Source organism: Astyanax mexicanus, chromosome 21, assembly GCF_023375975.1.
Source record: "Astyanax mexicanus isolate ESR-SI-001 chromosome 21, AstMex3_surface, whole genome shotgun sequence".
NCBI lineage: Eukaryota > Metazoa > Chordata > Actinopteri > Characiformes > Acestrorhamphidae > Astyanax > Astyanax mexicanus.
Genome location: NC_064428.1, coordinates 1,692,501 through 1,711,567, shown reverse-complemented (window position 1 = coordinate 1,711,567; position 19,067 = coordinate 1,692,501). Strand labels below are relative to the sequence as shown.

The 19,067-nt window shown below is 42.3% G+C and overlaps 1 protein-coding gene across 1 annotated transcript; it reads right to left on the bottom strand.

Moving 5' to 3' along the window:
* Positions 1-7,801: 7,801 nt before the first annotated feature.
* Positions 7,802-15,863, bottom strand: LOC125785707 (rhodopsin kinase GRK1-like). The gene is given in 6 exon segments (XM_049469775.1): positions 7,802-9,868; positions 10,371-10,572; positions 13,046-13,170; positions 14,090-14,173; positions 14,426-14,583; positions 15,712-15,863. Coding segments are annotated over 6 exon segments (981 nt in total). The 5' UTR covers positions 15,834-15,863; the 3' UTR covers positions 7,802-9,578.
* Between the last annotated feature and the right edge of the window lie 3,204 nt (positions 15,864-19,067).

Here is a 19,067-nt window from a genome sequence, read left to right as displayed (position 1 = left end):
TTTAGTTGATTTACATGTGTTCTGTACTTTGTTTTTCTGTATGTAGCCTCTCTATATTCTGATATCAGTCTTTAAAGTTATATATCATCTCATGTTTGTTGTAAAAATAATAAAGCTGTTGCAAATAATGTGGTTCCTCTTTCTTAATCCAAATAATTCTGCATGAAATATTCAGGTGGTGACTTAAGAATATTTGCAAATCTTTGTATCCTTTGATTAAATTATTTTTGCAGTAAACTCTAAATATATGCAAGCCAAAACTTCTCCATCTTCTTTTGAACCTAAAACTTTACTTGTAGCGACTGCATTTGCACAGTGTCATGAAATTAATATTAATTAACATACAAATTTAGCCTATAAAAACTCTCTTATGGAGTGCAATATTGGATTCACACAGAATAACATAAGCCTTAAGCCTAAGTCAATATATGGTCACAATAATCCTCAATGAATTATCTATGTATAATGAAATAATATATATATATATATATATATATATATATATTATTTCATTATACATAGATAATTAATTGAGGATTATTTATATATTATTATTAGTGCCCCAAAATCGCAATTCTGTCTCTGTGTTTATGGGCTCAAATTGCCCACCAAGAACTTCCTGGAACTATCTGAAATCTCCATGAATCACGTGACCATCAAGGATTTTGAACTTCCGTTGTCGCAACTCTCTCTCTCTACGGCTCTGGTTATACTGAACAACAGTGTATTTATTTTCTCAACATAGAAACAAACATAACATTTTTAAAACATTAAGCATTTAAATTTTATCGTATAAGCCTTTATTTTATTTCCAAAATATATATTGTGGCGTGGAAGAGGAAGGAGGACCCGTGAGACTCATGACAAGTACTCAAAGCTCTTTATTGAACCGGCTTGCCACTCGCTTACAGCCTTTAACAAGGCTAGGAGAGCGAAACCCAACTCTCTACACAACACAACACACAGCCAGGTCCCCAGACCTTCTCCCTCCCTACTCCATGGTAAATGCCCTCGCCGGCACCCATCTGCATAGCCCCTCCCCATAACCTAGGAAACGGGGGAGGGGCCAACTACGTAGGCTAGGGCACACCGCACACATACACACACACAGACACACAGAGACAGGCACACACACACAGACGCCACATAGCCCCCCCCTCAAGGGTCAGCCGTCCCGGCGACCCCACAAACTCAACATAAACCCCATAAACAACAAAACATGTGTTTTTTTTTTTTTTTTTTTTTTACAATTAGTCACAGACAAAGTCCCGAAGGCGGGCAGGCGGCCTCCTCACCCGCGGCAGCCTGGAGGGGCCGGGCACAGCGCCGCCTGCCAGCGGCTCCGAAGAGCCAGAGTTCGGGCCAGGCTCAGGTGCAGGGCCGGCGGGCACCGCACCGCTGTCCCCAGTGTCCGTCAGCTTCGGCCTATATGGGGCCAGCCTGTCCCGGTGCACGATCATCGTGCGTCTGCCCCACCGGATCCGATAGACCACCTCCCCAAGTCTGGAGAGCACCCGGCACGGACCCACCCAGGCCGACTGGAGTTTCGGGCACAGTCCCTTTTTGCGCTGCGGGTTGTACAGCCAAACCCTCGCCCCCGCCTCCAACGGGTCCCCGAAGCGCGCGCTTCTGCTTCTGTCCGGCAGCCGACTGGTTCGAGCGCGCGAGCCCGTGCGCTAAATCCAGTGAGGACAAAAGGTCCGAAACGAAAGTGGGCGTGTCCTTAGCGACCTCACCCCCGTCAGGAGGCGCCCCGAAGGCCAAAGTCACCGGCGTCCGCAGCTCGCGACCAAACATAAGCAGCGCCGGCGTAAATCCTGTCGTCTCCTGCACGGCCGAGCGGCAGGCCAGCAGCACGACCGGTAGATGTTTGTCCCAGTCGCGCTGGCCTTTGCTCGACACCATGGCCAACTGCGTCGCCAGCGTGCGGTTAAACCGCTCCACCAGCCCGTCACTCTGCGGATGAAGGGGCGTCGTCCTGGTCTTGTGTATGCCCAAGATGCGGCAGACCTCCGCCATGACCTCCGACTCGAAGTTCCTCCCCTGGTCGCTATGCAGCTCCTCCGGAACCCCGAATCTACAGAAGAACTCTCGCACCAGGACATCAGCAGTAGTGACCGCCCCTTGGTCCGGCACCGCGTAGGCCTCCGGCCACTTTGTAAAGTAATCCATCGCCACCAAGACATAGCGGTTCCCAGAGTCCGTCACCGGGAAGGGGCCCAACACATCCACGGCCACCCGCTCCATCGGGCCGCCGCACTGATAGGGGTGAAGTGGGGCGCGGGGCGCCCTCGCGGGGCCTTTCTTGGCGGCGCACACGTCACAGCAGTGCACAAAGAGCTCCACATCAGCCCTGCACCCAGGCCAATAGAAACGCTGTCTCAGGCGCTTCAGGGTTTTGGTAACGCCAAAGTGCCCAGCCCCAGGCGACCCATGGACTCCCCGTAGGACCGAATCCCTAAGCGCCCGCGGTATCACCACCCGAAACACGCGCTGCCCGTTCGCCGGATCCTCCCAGGTATGACACAGCACGCCATCAGACAGGCTAAAGCTAGCCCAGTTGGAGCGCAGCGCTTTAGCGACCGGACCCAACGGCACCACCTCCTCCCACGACGGCGTGACATTCGCCTCGAGCGCGTGTACGGCCCACATTAAGTCGCGATCCGCCCGTTGCGCATCTCGTATCTGTTCCACGGACACCTGCGCCACCACTACACCGCCGGTCACATCCGCTGAGACTGCAGCGCAATGAGCAGTCTCAGCGGATTTCTCCTCCGCACGAGCGCAATGCTTACAGTCCAAGGCCACACACGGCCGGCGCGACAAAGCGTCCGCGTTACCATGGCTACGGCCCGGTCGGTGCACAACCTCGAAGCTAAACTCCTGAAGCCTAGATATCCAGCGTGCGAGCTGGCCCTCGGGCTCGCGGAAACGCATGAGCCACTGAAGCGAGGCGTGGTTGGTGCGCAGCAGAAACGGGACCCCATACACATACGGTCGGAAATGCTTAAGGCCCTCGACCACCGCGAGTAGCTCCCGGCGCGTCACGCAATAGTTACGCTCCGCCTTGTCCAGGCGGCGACTATAGTAAGCTATTACGCGCTCTGAGCCATCCTGAACCTGCGATAGAACCGCTCCGAGGCCACGGTCGCTCGCATCCGTATCCACAATGAAGCTCTCCGACATATTCGGATACGCAAGAACGGGAGCATTGCATAGACGGCTTTTTAGCTCCCCGAACGCTCGCTCCGCCTCGTCAGACCAACGGAATGTCACACCCGGTCTAGTTAAATTGTGAAGCGGTGCCGCCACGTCCGCGAACCCCCTGATAAACCGCCTGTAATACGACGCGAGCCCCACAAAACTACGAACCATTTTCGCGTTACGTGGGACAGGCCAGTCACGGACCGCCTCCGTCTTTTTAGGGTCGGTTTCCACACCAGCACCGCTCACTACATGGCCCAGAAAATTCACGCGCTGCCTCAGCAAGTTACACTTCGCCGGGTTGAGCTTCAGGTTAGCCGCCTGAATCGCGCCGAGCACCACCTCGAGGTGAGAGAGCGCGGAGTCGAAGTCGGTCCCGTGCGCCATGACGTCATCCAGGTAAACAACGCAGCACGAACGCGGGATCCCGCTTAACACGCGCTCCATAAGACGCTCGAAAGTAGCCGGCGAGTTACACAACCCAAACGGGAGCACCGTGAAATGCCATAGAGCCGAGCCAAGCGAGAAAGCGGTTTTCTCCCTATCCCCTTCAGCCAGGGGCACCAACCTTCAGCCAATACCCGCTCCTCAAATCTAGCGAGCTGAACCAGGCTGAGCCTGACAGCTGATCTAGCGTATCGTCGATCCTGGGAAGCGGATAAGAGTCGAGCTTCGTGACGGCGTTAAGTCGGCGATAATCAACACAAAAACGCCAATTCCCGTCCTTCTTTTTTGCAAGGACCACCGGGGCCGACCACGGGCTGCTCGAAGGCTCAATAACGCCCGCACTCGCCATATCACGGACTAACTGCTCAGCCGCCACGCGTTTCGCAAATGCCAGACGGTGCGGTCTCAGCCTGATGGGCTGGGCGTCGCCTGTGTTTATAGAATGAAACGCGAGGCTAGTCCTAGTACACTCGCGCTCAGACACAGCGAAGCTAGCGCGAAAACGCTCAATCAGGTCGCGTAAGCGCAGTTGTTGGGGCTCTGATAAGCCCACACAACTGCGCTCCAGCATCTCTTCAATCGGATCGATAATTAACCCCTCATCTAACGGACCCTCGACCGTAACGTGCACCGAATCACACACATTGCCACCCCCAGGTTCACTTACCCCGCACTCGTCGCATTTCTCTACGGGGAGTCCAGTCACCAGCACCGAGCCCCGTGCACAGTCAATAACGGCTCCAACGCGTGCGAGCAGGTCCTTGCCCAGAATGCACGGGTCGTTGATGTGCCCAAACCAGAACTCCTGCCGAAAGGGGCCCTTGCCAACATCAACAGTCAGCTCCGTTAATCCCAGGAGAGCGATAGGATCTCCGGTGGCCGAAGAGAGAGCGATGCGCCGGCTGCAGTCCATCCCAAACTCGCCTGCCACATCCATCGCGAGCTCAGGCTTTATCAGCGAGACTGACGAGCCCGTGTCCACCAGCGCGTCCACCGTTACTCCATTCAGCGTGCACTTCAGAAAATAGCCGCCGGGTCCGACAGCTCCGTGATCAGGTCCCGAGGGTAATCCTAGAATCCCTGGGGCCACCGTAACCCTCACTTGGTGGTCCCAGCTCCGTTTCCCCGACCGGCCGCACTGCGCTCGCTTGTGGCCACGCCCCCCGCAATGCCAGCACTCCAGTTGCGCATCAGGCCGGCTCCGCCTCCATCTCGGTGGATCATGGGCTCCGGGCGACGCCCCCCACGGTCCCGGATGGCTGGACAGGATGAGTTCGGACCGCTCAGCCACCTCCACCGCGGCCTCCAGGGTCTGCGGGTCGGCCAGTCTCACATGTTTGCGCAGCTCGCCTGGCTCCAGGGCGCGCAGGAAATTATCCAGCGCGAGACTTCTCTGAGCCGCTCGCGGGAATGCCGGATAAGCTTGGCGGGTTAGCAGAGCCATCTCAGATGCCAGCACGCCCAAAGTCTCTCCCCGCTGCCGGCGCCGGTCCGCCACTAGCATTTTGGCGGCCGCCTCGGAAGGTTGGCGGCTGAAGCGGGTTCTCAGCGCCCGTGTCAAGTCAGACAGCTCGCAGCGGCACTCCGCGGGGAGCTCGATCAGCACCCTCAGTGCGTCTCCCTGCAGCGCCAGACAGAGGTTGGCCGCCGTCTCAGCATCCGTCCAGCCCGCACGGCCCGCCACGATCTCCAGCTGAACTTCGAAGGCCGTCCAGTCAGCGCTGCCGTCATAGCATGCCAGGCGGGGATGAGCCGTCAAGCTCGCCGTCAGCGCGCCGTCCTTTCTGGGAGCCAGCGCCGCCGTCTCCACGCCATCCGCTCCGCGAGCCGGCGCTGACGTCATCGCGCCGTCCACTCCGTGAGCCGGTGCCGCCGTCCTCGCGCCATCCGCTCCGCGGGCTCGACCTTCGGACAGCCTGCTGGCGCCGTCAGTTCTGGGTCCGCTCCGCTGGCGAGTCTTGCCTCTCGTCCGCTGGTCCGCCGTTATCCTCTTCAGCCGTTCGATTTCCCCTGCCAGCTCCTCCATATCATCCAGCAGGGCCGCTTCTGACACCAAATGTGGCGTGGAAGAGGAAGGAGGACCCGTGAGACTCATGACAAGTACTCAAAGCTCTTTATTGAACCGGCTTGCCACTCGCTTACAGCCTTTAACAAGGCTAGGAGAGCGAAACCCAACTCTCTACACAACACAACACACAGCCAGGTCCCCAGACCTTCTCCCTCCCTACTCCATGGTAAATGCCCTCGCCGGCACCCATCTGCATAGCCCCTCCCCATAACCTAGGAAACGGGGGAGGGGCCAACTACGTAGGCTAGGGCACACCGCACACATACACACACACAGACACACAGAGACAGGCACACACACACAGACGCCACAATATTCATCATATAGTCATCAAGCAGTAACAAGAGGTACAGATGTACAGACTGTTGTCAGGTTAACAACCAAAAGTACATACCCATACCAGAAGGAAAAAACAGAGATAAGACAAACAACAAAAAAAGAAAAAGAATAATACACTTTATTAAAATTCTTTAATCACATTGATTATATTTAGTGTCTTTTAATTATTTGAATATTCTATAAGAAAAACATAATGTTTGAATTCTTCAAAATAGACATACATATATATATATATATATATATATATATATATATATATATATATATGTATGCAATAATATGCGAAGAAGTATATTTGACTGTTTACAGTCTTACTATATTCTTACATTCTTGTGGTAAGCTTTTTAAAACATATTTTTTGAAAAAAAATTTTTTTTTCATTTGTTGCCTTTGGGCGGTAGCATTATTTGGATCATTTTTGCTAGGGCCATCCTGATAAACCAGTGGGGATTCAAATAATCAGCTTATTATTAAAATCTAAAAAATGTCTTAAAAATAAACTTTCCAAAGAAAAAGTCTCTCAAGCAGTGATGTAATGTTTTTCTCCCCCCAAAAAATAATTTATGTCATAAAGGGGTTAAAACTTGTTTTGATACTTTTTGAAGTTAGAAAGCTTAAAAATGTATAAAACTCGGTTTTGAGAGAGACAGTTTTACTTTTTGAATATTGTCTTCGTCAAATGTAAAACAAGTATACTAGCTGCATAATTTTGACACACTGTATCCCACAGTGTCACAATGTGATTCTTAATGAATGAATTTCTTAAAGAATTGACCTTTAGAAAATCTCTAAAATTATTTTTTATATATAAAAAGGTTTTATCTTTCTCCTGGGAATATACTGTTTTGTAGATACTTGTTTTTATTGGACAGCAACTATATTAAACCTCCCTAATATCAAGTTATAAGCTTTTTAAACTCAGTGCTCTGCCTGTAACTCCAGCATCAGTTCACCAACAAGTCCAGAAGGCCAGTCAGCGCACAGTAGCAGCAATGCTAGTAATCTACTGTTGTCCAAAATCACTTTCTGCAGAAAAAACTAAAATAAACAGGTATGATTTCTTTGCCATTAAAGCAAAATAACTATATTTATTTTCTAAATCTAAATAAATATTCCGTACAGGGAGTTAATTATTATTTATTCATTATTTAATTATTATTTTAATTAGAGTTTTGAGCCGTTTAGCTTAATTCAACATCATTCATAAACGACTGAATCGCGGGCTCCCTCTAGCGGATAGCAGTGATTTAACAGGAACTAATTGTGTCTGATTGTCTGATGTTTTTGGGACTTGGGTCATTGAAAAACTATGATTATTAATTTAAATTGTTAAATTAAATTTAAATTAAAATATTTAAAAAACTGATTCAAACTGCTTTTTAAAGTATTTACATCTTTTTGAAAACTTTCCAGTCTTATATCTTTTGTGACTAATGTGAATTTGGAAGGCTATAGGTGTGTCAAAATGTCAGGATGCCTGACCAATAGAATGTTTCAAAATGACAAAATATATATATTTTTTGCATTACTGCAACAACATCAAGTCTTTACAATTTGATTATACCTGCAAAACAAGTTGCAGTAAATATATAACATGCATACATACATTTTTAGGCTAAAATGGCTTAATTCAGTAGTAAATGGTTTGGAATGTTGAGGACTTCAAAGTCACAAGACCAAATAACAAGATTTTTGGCAAAATATTTATTTGAAATAAACATGAATGAATACCTAGTACATTAAAACATTAAAAAGATATTTTATTTTTAAATTATTTGCACAATAAATAGACATTTACAGCTTTTTACAGAATGACAATTTAAAAATGATTGTTGTCAAAAACAAAATATCCAGTTATCAGTGTTTTAAAAAAAAATTGGGTATTCTTTACTGAATCTAAAATAATGTTATGTAACAATCAGTCACCTCTCATATGAGTGGCACAGGTTGGGAGCCATAGAGAGCACAATTGGCTTTGCTCTCACACTGTGTGATGTTACATGTGATTTGGAGAAAGCTAGCTTGCTAGCTTAGTAGCATTGTGTGATGGGGCAGTGGTGGCTCAGTGGTTAGAGCTCTGGGTTCCTGTATCAGTATTAGGGTTGTTTGAACACAAAGGCCAAATTGAATTAGATATGAATAAAATTGGGTAGAAAACTGGAATACATAACAAATAAACAAATAAAAATGAAGGAAAAATATTGAAACTATTCTGTTTAAAAAAATATGATAGAAATATGGCCTAACGCTGCAGGTAGAAGCTTATCTCAGCATGGCCACTCAGCATACCAATGCTTAACTCTATGAGGAAGCAAAAGCATGTCCTCTATATTTAGTAAATGCCTTTGCCTTCGTTGTTAAAAATCTTCACACAACCTTTCAGAGCTAATGAATTTTTCCATTTCTCCAGCTCCAATAAACTCAAAAATACCAGTCACATGGTGTATCAAGAACAGACAATCAGAATCTACCAAAGGCTACAAATTATAGTTATAGTTCCAGTCCTAGCCAGTTATGTCTAACCAGTTTTGATTAGGGATGCACTGAATAATAATTTTGGGAAAGATGTATATCGAACATTGATGTTTTTGATGACACAATCTAATCACAACAAGCGTGGAGTGATGTGTTTATTGTAAATTAAGCAAATATGTCAGATCTGTGGTAGCATTTTAAAAAATGTCAGAGAATGACCCAAGAATGTCAGTTTGCATTCTGCTGAACAAATGGCAAAATGAATGAAAACAAAATTGGAAAAATTAACTATTTTGTTGGGTTTCAGCCACATTAATTTCGGTGCATCCCTAGCTGTGATAAATCTCAAATGGCATCAATTGAACTCATAAAAGTAACTTTTTTAAGTTACTTCTTTAATGTTGAACCAAGAGATTAATCTAGATTAATCATCTAATTTTGACTAACGTTCTTTGAGAATTAGAAGTACATGAGATCAAAATGTAAACATAAAAAAACATACAGAGCAAAAAGACAGCAATGCATTTGATGTCACTATTCAAACCAAGAAGCATCACTCATCAACACAGACCAGGTTCAGCTCTAAAGGTAAAATGCATGAACAGGTACAATAAGGAAAGGATGCAGAATTCCCTTCTTTGATCCCTTTCTATCCGTGGATGTTCAGTTTGATGAAGAGCAATGAAACGAAGGTTTAATAAAAGTCTCTCAACGTTCCATTAAAAAGTTTAAAAAGCTTCAGCCTAAGAATTAATTCCAAAGCAGAGAGCGGGAAAGCTCACTGGTGGTTCAACCCTGCAGAAAAAAAGGATACATACAGTATATATTCACTAATACTGCAATATTCACAAATACTGCTCTGCCCTGACTCTCTTTCTTGACATTAATATTTTTAAAAACATGTATGAAGTCTTTTATTTTTATGATGATGTAAAAAAAATAATAATAACTTCTTTACTCTCATACTGGACATTAAACCACCACAGCGAGTATACGCTGAAGGAAAAGGGAGGGAAAGTTCTTTCAGCATGGAGAGGTTGATGGTTTATGATATGCTACAGGTGGAGGACTTTGGCTGCTCCAGGATGGACTCGCGCCGCAGGTCATTGGGCACTGTGCCTCCAGGACCCCACACGTTCAGCTCTCCGAAGATGCCCGTCTCGATCATCTCTTCCTGCCAGGGTATGGGGATATTCCCAGAGGAGAACTCATCAAAAAACTCTTTGTCTGGGTCTTCCAGCATGACCCCTTTCACAGTGGAGAAGGCACCCACGTCGTCAAGGTCCTTGGCATAAACGGTCTTCGAATCAGGTATGAATGGAGGTGTCAGAATTCCTATGAGACAAAGGTAACAAATTATACTTAAATTAGACTCCTGAATTGATAAATACACCATCCACCAAACCCACATATAAATGTAATATTATGATAGGAGTTAATATTATATAATAAACTGTTGGCCGGTGTTTAACCTCACTCACGAGATAAAACCTCACAAAGTATACAGATGTGGGCCTTTCCAAGCTTCCCAAAGAATTTGGCACAACATAAGTTTTCCATTTTACAAATGTCTAGAGGGAAGTAATGCTTGTAACATGACAATAATACATAACCAACTATAATAAGAATCATACAAAAACATTTTAAAATCTCATATGAAAGTTCAAAATGAATTATTATTATTATGACTACTAATACTTTTATTTATGTCAAGTGATTACAACATTCTGAAGGACATTGTGAGTCAATAATTAGAATCTACAGTACCAATTAAAATTTTGGACACACCTCTTTTCATTCACTCAACTCAACACTCACAACAGCTGTGTTTCCATACCTGCATCAAGCTTCCTCCAGTTGAGACTGCTGAAGAACGGGTGGGCACGCAGCTCATCACAACTGCCATTCTTGAAGCCCAGTCTTTTGTCTACCTCCTTGGCTAGTAAGCCCTCACATACGGACTTGGCGTTCTCACTGAACTTCTCTGTGTAAGCTACTGGTTCATTCAGGATGCGCTTCTTCACCTCTTTGTTCTCCACCTGTGCAAGAAAGAAGTCAAGAATTAATACAAATCCAAAACCATTTTTGCCTTAAGTTGGCTGGGTGGGTCTATTGCTATCGACAGGGGTGGATTTTACCACCACGCAAACCACGCAATTGCTTGGGGCCCCAGGGATCAGGGGGCCCCACTGCTGGCCAAAAGGTTATCCAAAAAAAACCCTACAAGAAACAATGTAGTGATTTGCAATTCTCACAGACTCACATTTTAATCAGAGTAAAACATAGAACAAAATTCTGACATTTGATATGATACCTGCCTAAATATTTCAATACTGATACTAAAACAAAACCACATCAAAAAAATCTGAAACATTTAAACTTTAAGATCTGCTGATATTTTGCCAATTATGTGATCTGTGTTGTGTTTGGATTCTTTGAGGAACTTACACAAAGTGTTGAGTGTAGAGATGACTCTCTGAGTGAATCGGTTTGCCAAATCGTGTGCAAATTTGACTCAATGATTCAGAACATTGCAGAACATTTTCGCAGATTGTTGAACCTCTGATGAATTTTACCAGTCAGGTTGTAAGGAGCAGTTAAGCCACTCCACTGAAGTACAGCGTTATAAAAGAGTTTCAGTTTAGTTCTCCAGCATTATTAGCATTAGCCACTAACCTTGCTAAGCGCTAGCTCTTTGGCTGTCCAGAGGTGACTATTATCGGCCTGTGGCCTGCTGCTAACCACAGCTAGCCATGCTGGAGCAGCAGTAGCATTAGCCATTAACTGTGCTAAGCGCTAGCTCTATGGACATTCAGAGGTGAGTATATTGTACTGTAGTCTGTGTGTTTAACGTGTTAAAAAAGATATGTATAACGAACTGCCAGCTAATATTGCTCTGGCTTACCAAAACACTCAGGGTTCCTCAGTGTAACTCGGGTGTCGGGTGGCATTAGCAACTAACCACTAGCGGTTAGCCGTTAATGCAAATGTCCCAGTTTTAGTGTAAATCTGGAAATCTAAGCTTACTGTACATAAACGGAAGCACTTTACTCACCCAAATAAACAGTTTTTAGGAGTGCTCGTTTGACTTGTCTGACTCGTCTGATTTTTTAAAGAATTACAGCTTTGTTTACTTAGCTTAGCTTTACAGGTCTGGCTGAATTTAGAAAGAAAACATGGCAACACCCCTGTTCCTACCACTAGTTACTGGTTACTAGTGTCCCAAAAAAATGCGCCTTATAATGAAAATAGACCAGAAAATAGACATGTATTGAAAGTGCGTCTTATAATCAATGAAGTGTGCCTTATAGTGTGAAAAATAAAGTAATATGTCTTATTTTCAACATCTGATATGTATTCTATTAAATACATATGAAATAAGGGTCTATGAGATTTGAAAATCATTGCATTGTGTTTTTGTTTACATTTATTGAAATTTCACACAGCGTTTAATTTATTTATTTAATGTATAATTTATTAGTTGTAACATTAATAATTTCCAGTTCCCCTATCTATTTAGGTAATCCCTTATCACTTTATACCACCATAAAGTATGCAGGGAGGATGAAGGCTAGCGTGTGCTATGAGGGCAACCAGCCACTTCTCTAGGAACTACTGCAGACACAAGGGCACTGTCAGGTCTGTTATGTTAGCTAACAGATACCCACACAAGCTATCATCACACTTAGTGACATGGAGGGAGAGGAAGGGTAATAATGCTCTCTCATGAAAATAACTCTCAAGCAGTGCAAAGCTGTCATCTAAGCATGAAGTGCTACTTTGAAGAATCTTAAATATAAAACATATTCTGGTTTGTATCTAATATGTTTTTCTTTATAGTTTGAGTGACGTTTAGTATTATAATAATAAAAAGCTAAATTTAAGGTGTGTCCAAACTATTTTTCGCACTATAAGGCACCCTTAAAATCCTTTAATTTCCCCCAAAATCATCAGTGCACCTTATGAATTTTATCAGTCAGGTTGTAAGGAGCAGTAAAGCCACTCTGCTGAAGTACAGCATTATACAGGAGTTGTCGTGAATTTTCTCCAGCACTAAGACTGGAGTAGCATTAGCATTAGCCACTAACCACTATTTTCCCGTTCAGAGGTGAGTATTATCGGCCTGTAGCCTGCTGCTAACCCCGGCTAGCACTACTGGAGTCGCATTAGCATTTCCCGCTAACCATGCTAGCTCTGCCGCCCCAGTTAGCCGCAAATGCTAATGCTCTAATCTTAGTGCTGGAGAAATTCATAAATCCTAAGCTTACTGTAAACAAGCGGAAGCACTTTACTCACACAAACAGTTTTCAGGAGAGAAATCTGTGTAGATAAACATCTAGCACTCGTTTGACTTTTTTATTCTTTTATATTTTAGTAGTTTTGTTTACTTAGCTTAGCTTTACTTAACCTAGAAAGCTACCCTGAATCTCACATTTTATTCACACTCATTTTAGAGCAGAACTAATTAAATGCGTCTCTAATAATCAGTACTGAAGTGTGGTGAAGAGTTACCTTCTCTCCTCGGGTCCTGAAGGGGCCTTTGGCAGCAATGAACTCATAAAGAGTGACCCCAAGCGTGAAGTAATCTACAGAGTAGTCGTACTCCTCTCCTTTCAGCAGCTCTGGGGCCATAAACCCTGAAATCACACAGCAAATGTCAGATATGCCAGAGTATTTGCAGCCATGGGTAAATTCAAAATAAGACTTTTTAATGCCAATCAGAGACAATATTACGTGGTATAAACCTTTAGTATACAACTAGTTTACAGCCATCCATTAATCTCTTCCTGCAGAATCAGCATCAACACCTCACAGACAGTGACCAGACAGGGAAATAAATCCACAAGCCCAGGTATTAGATAGCCAGGCTAATAGTTTACTAGTTATATACTATAATATATACTATCCCACTTCTTTTTTGAAAGTATACTCCCTAAAAAAGACTTGTTTAAGAGTTTCATAAAGCAAACATATGGCAAAGTTTTGGTAGTTACATTTTGATTTTATCCATTTTTTAAATTTTATTTAAATGAATTTAATTGTATTTCTCCATTTATGAAGGCACTTTAGTAATGAATGATGTAAGGTTGTTTGTTGGAGTTTGATTCCAAAATGCACTAAAAACATTTTTATCCATTTCTGTTTTCCCGTGAAAGATGAGAGTGATCTTTAAACAAACCGGAATTTTCAGCATTTTGCATTATTTACCTCAATTGTCTTGCTAACAATGTGATTTGGAATAACTATTCTTACTATTGTTGCCTTACTAAAAGCACCTTTAAGAAAACAGCACCAAATTTTATTTGAAATAGTTTTTGACACTTTTGTCAGTTCACCTTTTACATTAAAGCACTGTTTGGTTTTATGACATGGTATTCAGTTTTAAGGCAGAATTATCAGTAAAACACAAGTTAAGTCATGCTTGGATCAGCAAACAACCAATAAAGAATTAGCCTTTGTTGTACAGACAAAGTGAGGCTGTGTGAGAGAGAGAGAGAGAGAGAGAGAGAGAGAGAGAGAGAGTTGTAGAACAAATCATATTCCACCACCACACACCTGGAGTCCCAGCGTAGCCCTTAGTCTTCTCTTGGCCGTCTGCTAACTCCACAGCCAAGCCAAGGTCAGAGATACGCACGTTACCTAAGAACAAACATCAGCACAAAGTCAAACAAACGTCAAGAGATTGTACTGGTAGCTAACAAGAGAAATCTTTTGCTTTGGTGATATTGTGAGTTGTATGTCTGTGTTTTACGAAGTACTTCTGTGCTGTGTACTCTACCCGTCATTACTGTGTGTATGTCGTTGAAGTGCACGGCAAAGAACATGCTAAAACTTCACACCTCCACAAACCGGCCAGCATCTAACAGTAACAGTTCTAACAGTAACTTTCACCTTCATTGTCCAGAAGAACGTTCTCTGGCTTGAGATCCCTGTAGATGATTCTCTTCTGATGAAGGTGCTCCAGGCCTTGAATGATCTGAGCAGAGTAATATCATGCCCTCGTCTCGTCAAAGCCTGGATTATTCTCATCTACGTTATAGATGTGATACCTGCAAAGACAGTGAGAACAAGAGAGCAATCAGAGTCTCAATGCAGATCTGAATGCAGATCAGTATGGTTGTGAATTAGAACCGTTTGAGCACATGCAGTTTTGTGGCTGTTGGGCAAATGAAACTCAATGGCTTGGGCATGTGTGCAAATGAATTGAAGTGAATAGGTATTTAATAGTATTGGATGCGGATTAGAATTTGTGGACCTGTGCCCGAATAAGAGCATGCAGTTTGATGGCTGCATGTTTACACATGGTTGGACAAAGTGAAGATTGGAATTTGAGATTGGGTACAGGTGAAAAGGAATAGAAGTGAATGGGAGTAATGGTGGATGAATAGGAAACAACAAGTAAATGAGTGCAGGTCAAATCAACAGTGAATTAGTTGTTTGAAATAATATATCTGAAATGGGAATACGGTAGATGAGTGTACATATCAGTCATTATTTTTAATATATACATAGAAATTGAGAGTTTTTCCATTATTTAAAAATGTCCTACATTGTAGTTTAATATTAAATTCATCCGAACTGTGAAGAAAAAACACATAGGAAAATTTAGTAAATAAATGTGTTTTACAAAATAGAATATGTTTAAAATTTTAGATTCTTCAAAGTAGAACCTCTTGCTTAGATAACAGCTTTGCTCAGCTTTATGATGTAGTCTCCTGTTAACAGCTGTGTCTTGTCAAGAGTTAATGACTTAATGTGTTTGAGAGGATCAGTTGAAAGTTGTGAAGAGGTAGAGTTGACATATACAATGAATAGCTCTATTTGAGCAATGTTTTAATCCATATTATGGCAAGAACAACTTAACTAAATAAAGAAAAAAATACTTTAAGAAATGAAGATCAGTCAATTTTGAAAAATTTCAACAACTTTGAAAGTATCCTGTATAAGTACAGTCGCAAAGACCATTAAAAACATCATGATGAAATTGGCTCTCATCAGGACTGCCCAAGGAATGGAAGGCCAAGGGTTACAAGTTAACAGCTTAATCCTAGATACGAGCACCTAAAAGCTTTACGGGTATTTTGGTTTAACACTTTTAAGTTACCATATGGTTCTATATGTGTTCCTTCATAGTCTGGATGACTAAAAATCTAAACATTGAATGTGAAGTTGCCAACCTTAGGTCTCCTCCATTCATGATGGTCATGACCAGGCAAAGTTCTGTCTTGGTCTGGAAGGCGTAGGCCAGGGTAACAATGAATCTACTGTGAACACGAGCCAGAATTCGTTTCTCCACCATGGCGCCCTAGAAAAGACCAGAAAAAACAATGACTCAACTTTTTCACAACAATCTAATTTATATATTTTATATATATTATATATATATTATATATATTTTTTCATATTTTGTTCATAAAATTATAGTCTAAAACATGAAGTACTGTTTAGTATGTGTGAAAATATACAGTATACATATTAGGGGTGTCACGATTCTCTAAATCCTCGATTCGATTTCATTTTCGATTTGAGGGTCACGATTCGATTCGATTCTCGATTTTCTTGTTTTTTTTTCTTGTTATTATTTTATGCCTCATAAAATTTAAATAATATATTTATTATTATTATTATAAATATTATAAATATTATTATTATTATTTATTAAGATATATATGGTAATGCCATCTAGTGACTTTTTTTGGTAGCAACAGTGTGCACTATTAAAACAAGCAGTTTATCAGAGCTGTGTGTGGATGGCTGGTGAAACTGCTCATTACATGAAGCTGCAGTTCTTCATCCAACCACTAGCAGCAGCAGCACCCCGCTCTCTTCACTCAGTCACTACTTCAGTACAGCCCAGCCACGGGTTACAGAGCTCAGCCAGTCCGTTTTTACTGTTTCTGTAAACAAATAAAGGTTTTAACCCCACTAACCGGATAATACAGCTCACTACAGTTCATCTTTCAGCCCAAGCAGCTAACAGCAGCAGGTTAGAACAGCCGACACGGAGGCACTGCTCGGATTACATTATAAACAGGTCAGTTAGCGCGCTGCTAACCTCAGGATGTTTATAACTACGGAGTTTAGTGGACACACCACGGCCGCCAGGTAAGTCTTTTAAAGTCTACTGAAGACTATTAAAGGCTATTAGAGTGTAACCCCTGGCTCCCAGGGGTTACAAGAGGTTATTGAAAGCATTATTGGGGGGCAGAAATCAGTACAGGCTGGTTAGATAAGTGATGTGGGTATTGTCTTATAAATATTTACACATAACTTATATCTCTCCTGAAAAGCTTTTATTTTAGTCAGAAACACGCTTGTGTTTACTTTATCTGAGAGAAAGATGTTTTTTTAATTCAATGGAAAGCAACAGGTGTAGTCAATTATAAGTTTAAGATTTTTAATCCACCTCACTGTGATCTATAGTCAGTGTTCTCAAGTCACACTGACACACGCATTTCAGCGAGTTCACACGCTCTCACCTGCGCGCACCCACCCCTCCGTTAGATACAGATACAAAACCTGCGCGCCCAACCCCCGCCCCCCTCCCCCGTTGGACAGATAAAAACAGTGATCACACTCCCGCCGACTGCGCTCATGCAGTGGCTATCTCTATGAATAGGATGCGCTGTGTTGGTGCCGCGCCATTTGCGTAGCGCGCTGCGCTATTTGCGTAGCGCGCGCGGGAGGGATCGTCGATCCTCTTTTTGACTTCGATACTCGAGATCGTGACCTCATTTCGATTCGATTTCGATAAAATATCGAGATCGTGACACCCCTAATACATATGGACATAGTTTAAAGTAAAATGAACATTGTTGTTTTATTCTATAAACTACAGACAAAAAATTTCCCAAATTAATAAAAAAATTGTAATTTAAAGCATTTATTTGCAGAAAAGGCAAAATGGCAGCATTAAAAAAAGATGAAGTACTTTCAGACCTCAAATAATGTAAAGAAAACGATGTCAAAAATCTATATTTGATGGAATAATCACATTTTTCTGCATCTTGGCATGTTCTCCTCCACCAGTCTACACTGCTCTTGGATAACTTTATGTCTTGCTGGTGCAAAAAATCAAGCAGTTCAGTTTGGTTTGATGACTTGTGATCATCCATCTTCCTCTTGATTATATTCCAGAGGTTTTCAATATGGTAAAATCAAAGAAACCCATCATTTTTAAGTGTGCCCTTATTTTTTCCAGAGCTGTATTTATCTAGACACTGTAATTTTACTCCATTCCCCTTTACAAAACTCCTAAAGCTTCATCAGGTTGCTTGAGGAAATGAACTCTTCAGATATTGATCATAATTCCACTCTACAGTATATTTACCGTTACACACTCTAGTTCCAGTTCAAGGCAAAGAAAACTATAAAGCATATAACTAATTCATTGCCGTTTGATTATTTGAGTTTTATTTAATTTTAGGGAATGATTTGAGCACATGAACGGTAAATGTGTCTGTTATGTCACCAGCATCCGTTCCCTGTGCCAACTATATCCTCCTAGCTTGTGCACAGAGCTTCTGGAACAAATCTGTTCCATATTTAAATGTGTTGGAGTTGGCACTTCATAATGAGCTCAGTTGCTAATGCTGTAGCATTTATAATACCGTGTGCTAACTGTGTCCTAGCAACCAAACTAAGCTAACTACTAGCAAATTTTAAAGCAACATTAATTAGAGAAAACATGATTTCAGAAAATGGTCAGCTTTGGACAGAAAACTTGAAGGAGTAGAAAAAAAACTTTTAATAAAACTTTTAATAGAAGTCGTCTTTTTGGAGCATTTGTATAGGTTTACTTATTATAGAATGTTGATTTAATGTTATGAACAACTACCAGATTTAAATTGTATATAAAAATAAAAAGGACAAAAATGGCAAGGCCTTTCGATGATACACAAAACTTGACTAATCTTAAGTTTTGCTAAAAATATTGAAACTTAAAGGTGAAACTTGGTGAAAAGGTGATTCAAAATTAGTAATTGTCTTTTTGCATCATTATTTTTTAAATCTCACACACTTTGATAATCACAACTAAAACTGAATTTGTTTAAAAACACTGAAAGTATTATAAATCCTTGCAGTGTATTTAAATCATCAAAAAAGTGGTTTGTTATCAACAATTTATTAGAGTATCACAGTAGGCAATATATCGTAAAAAGGCTTAATTACTGACCTTTAGGTAACACAATATCAGTCCACACTGAAATCCATAGCAGGGCCTCTTATGTAACTAAGCAGTTCTTGTAATCTGGGCACCTATGACATTCAGCTGAAGGTGAAAAACTGATAGTACAAGGCTACTTGGCTTTTGGTTTGTGGGCCATTTAAAAAATAAGTGGAAAAAGCTGTAGTGCGTAAATGTGCATTTCTGTAGAATCACTGCTAGGTATCATTCTTATACAAATTGTCATATTAAAAAAACAGTGGTTCAACTTTTTAGATCATACATGTCATATGTTTTTTTCCCAAATGTGTGAAGCTTGCAGACTTTTGCCATCTGTAAATTACAGTAGAATGACTAATGCCAATG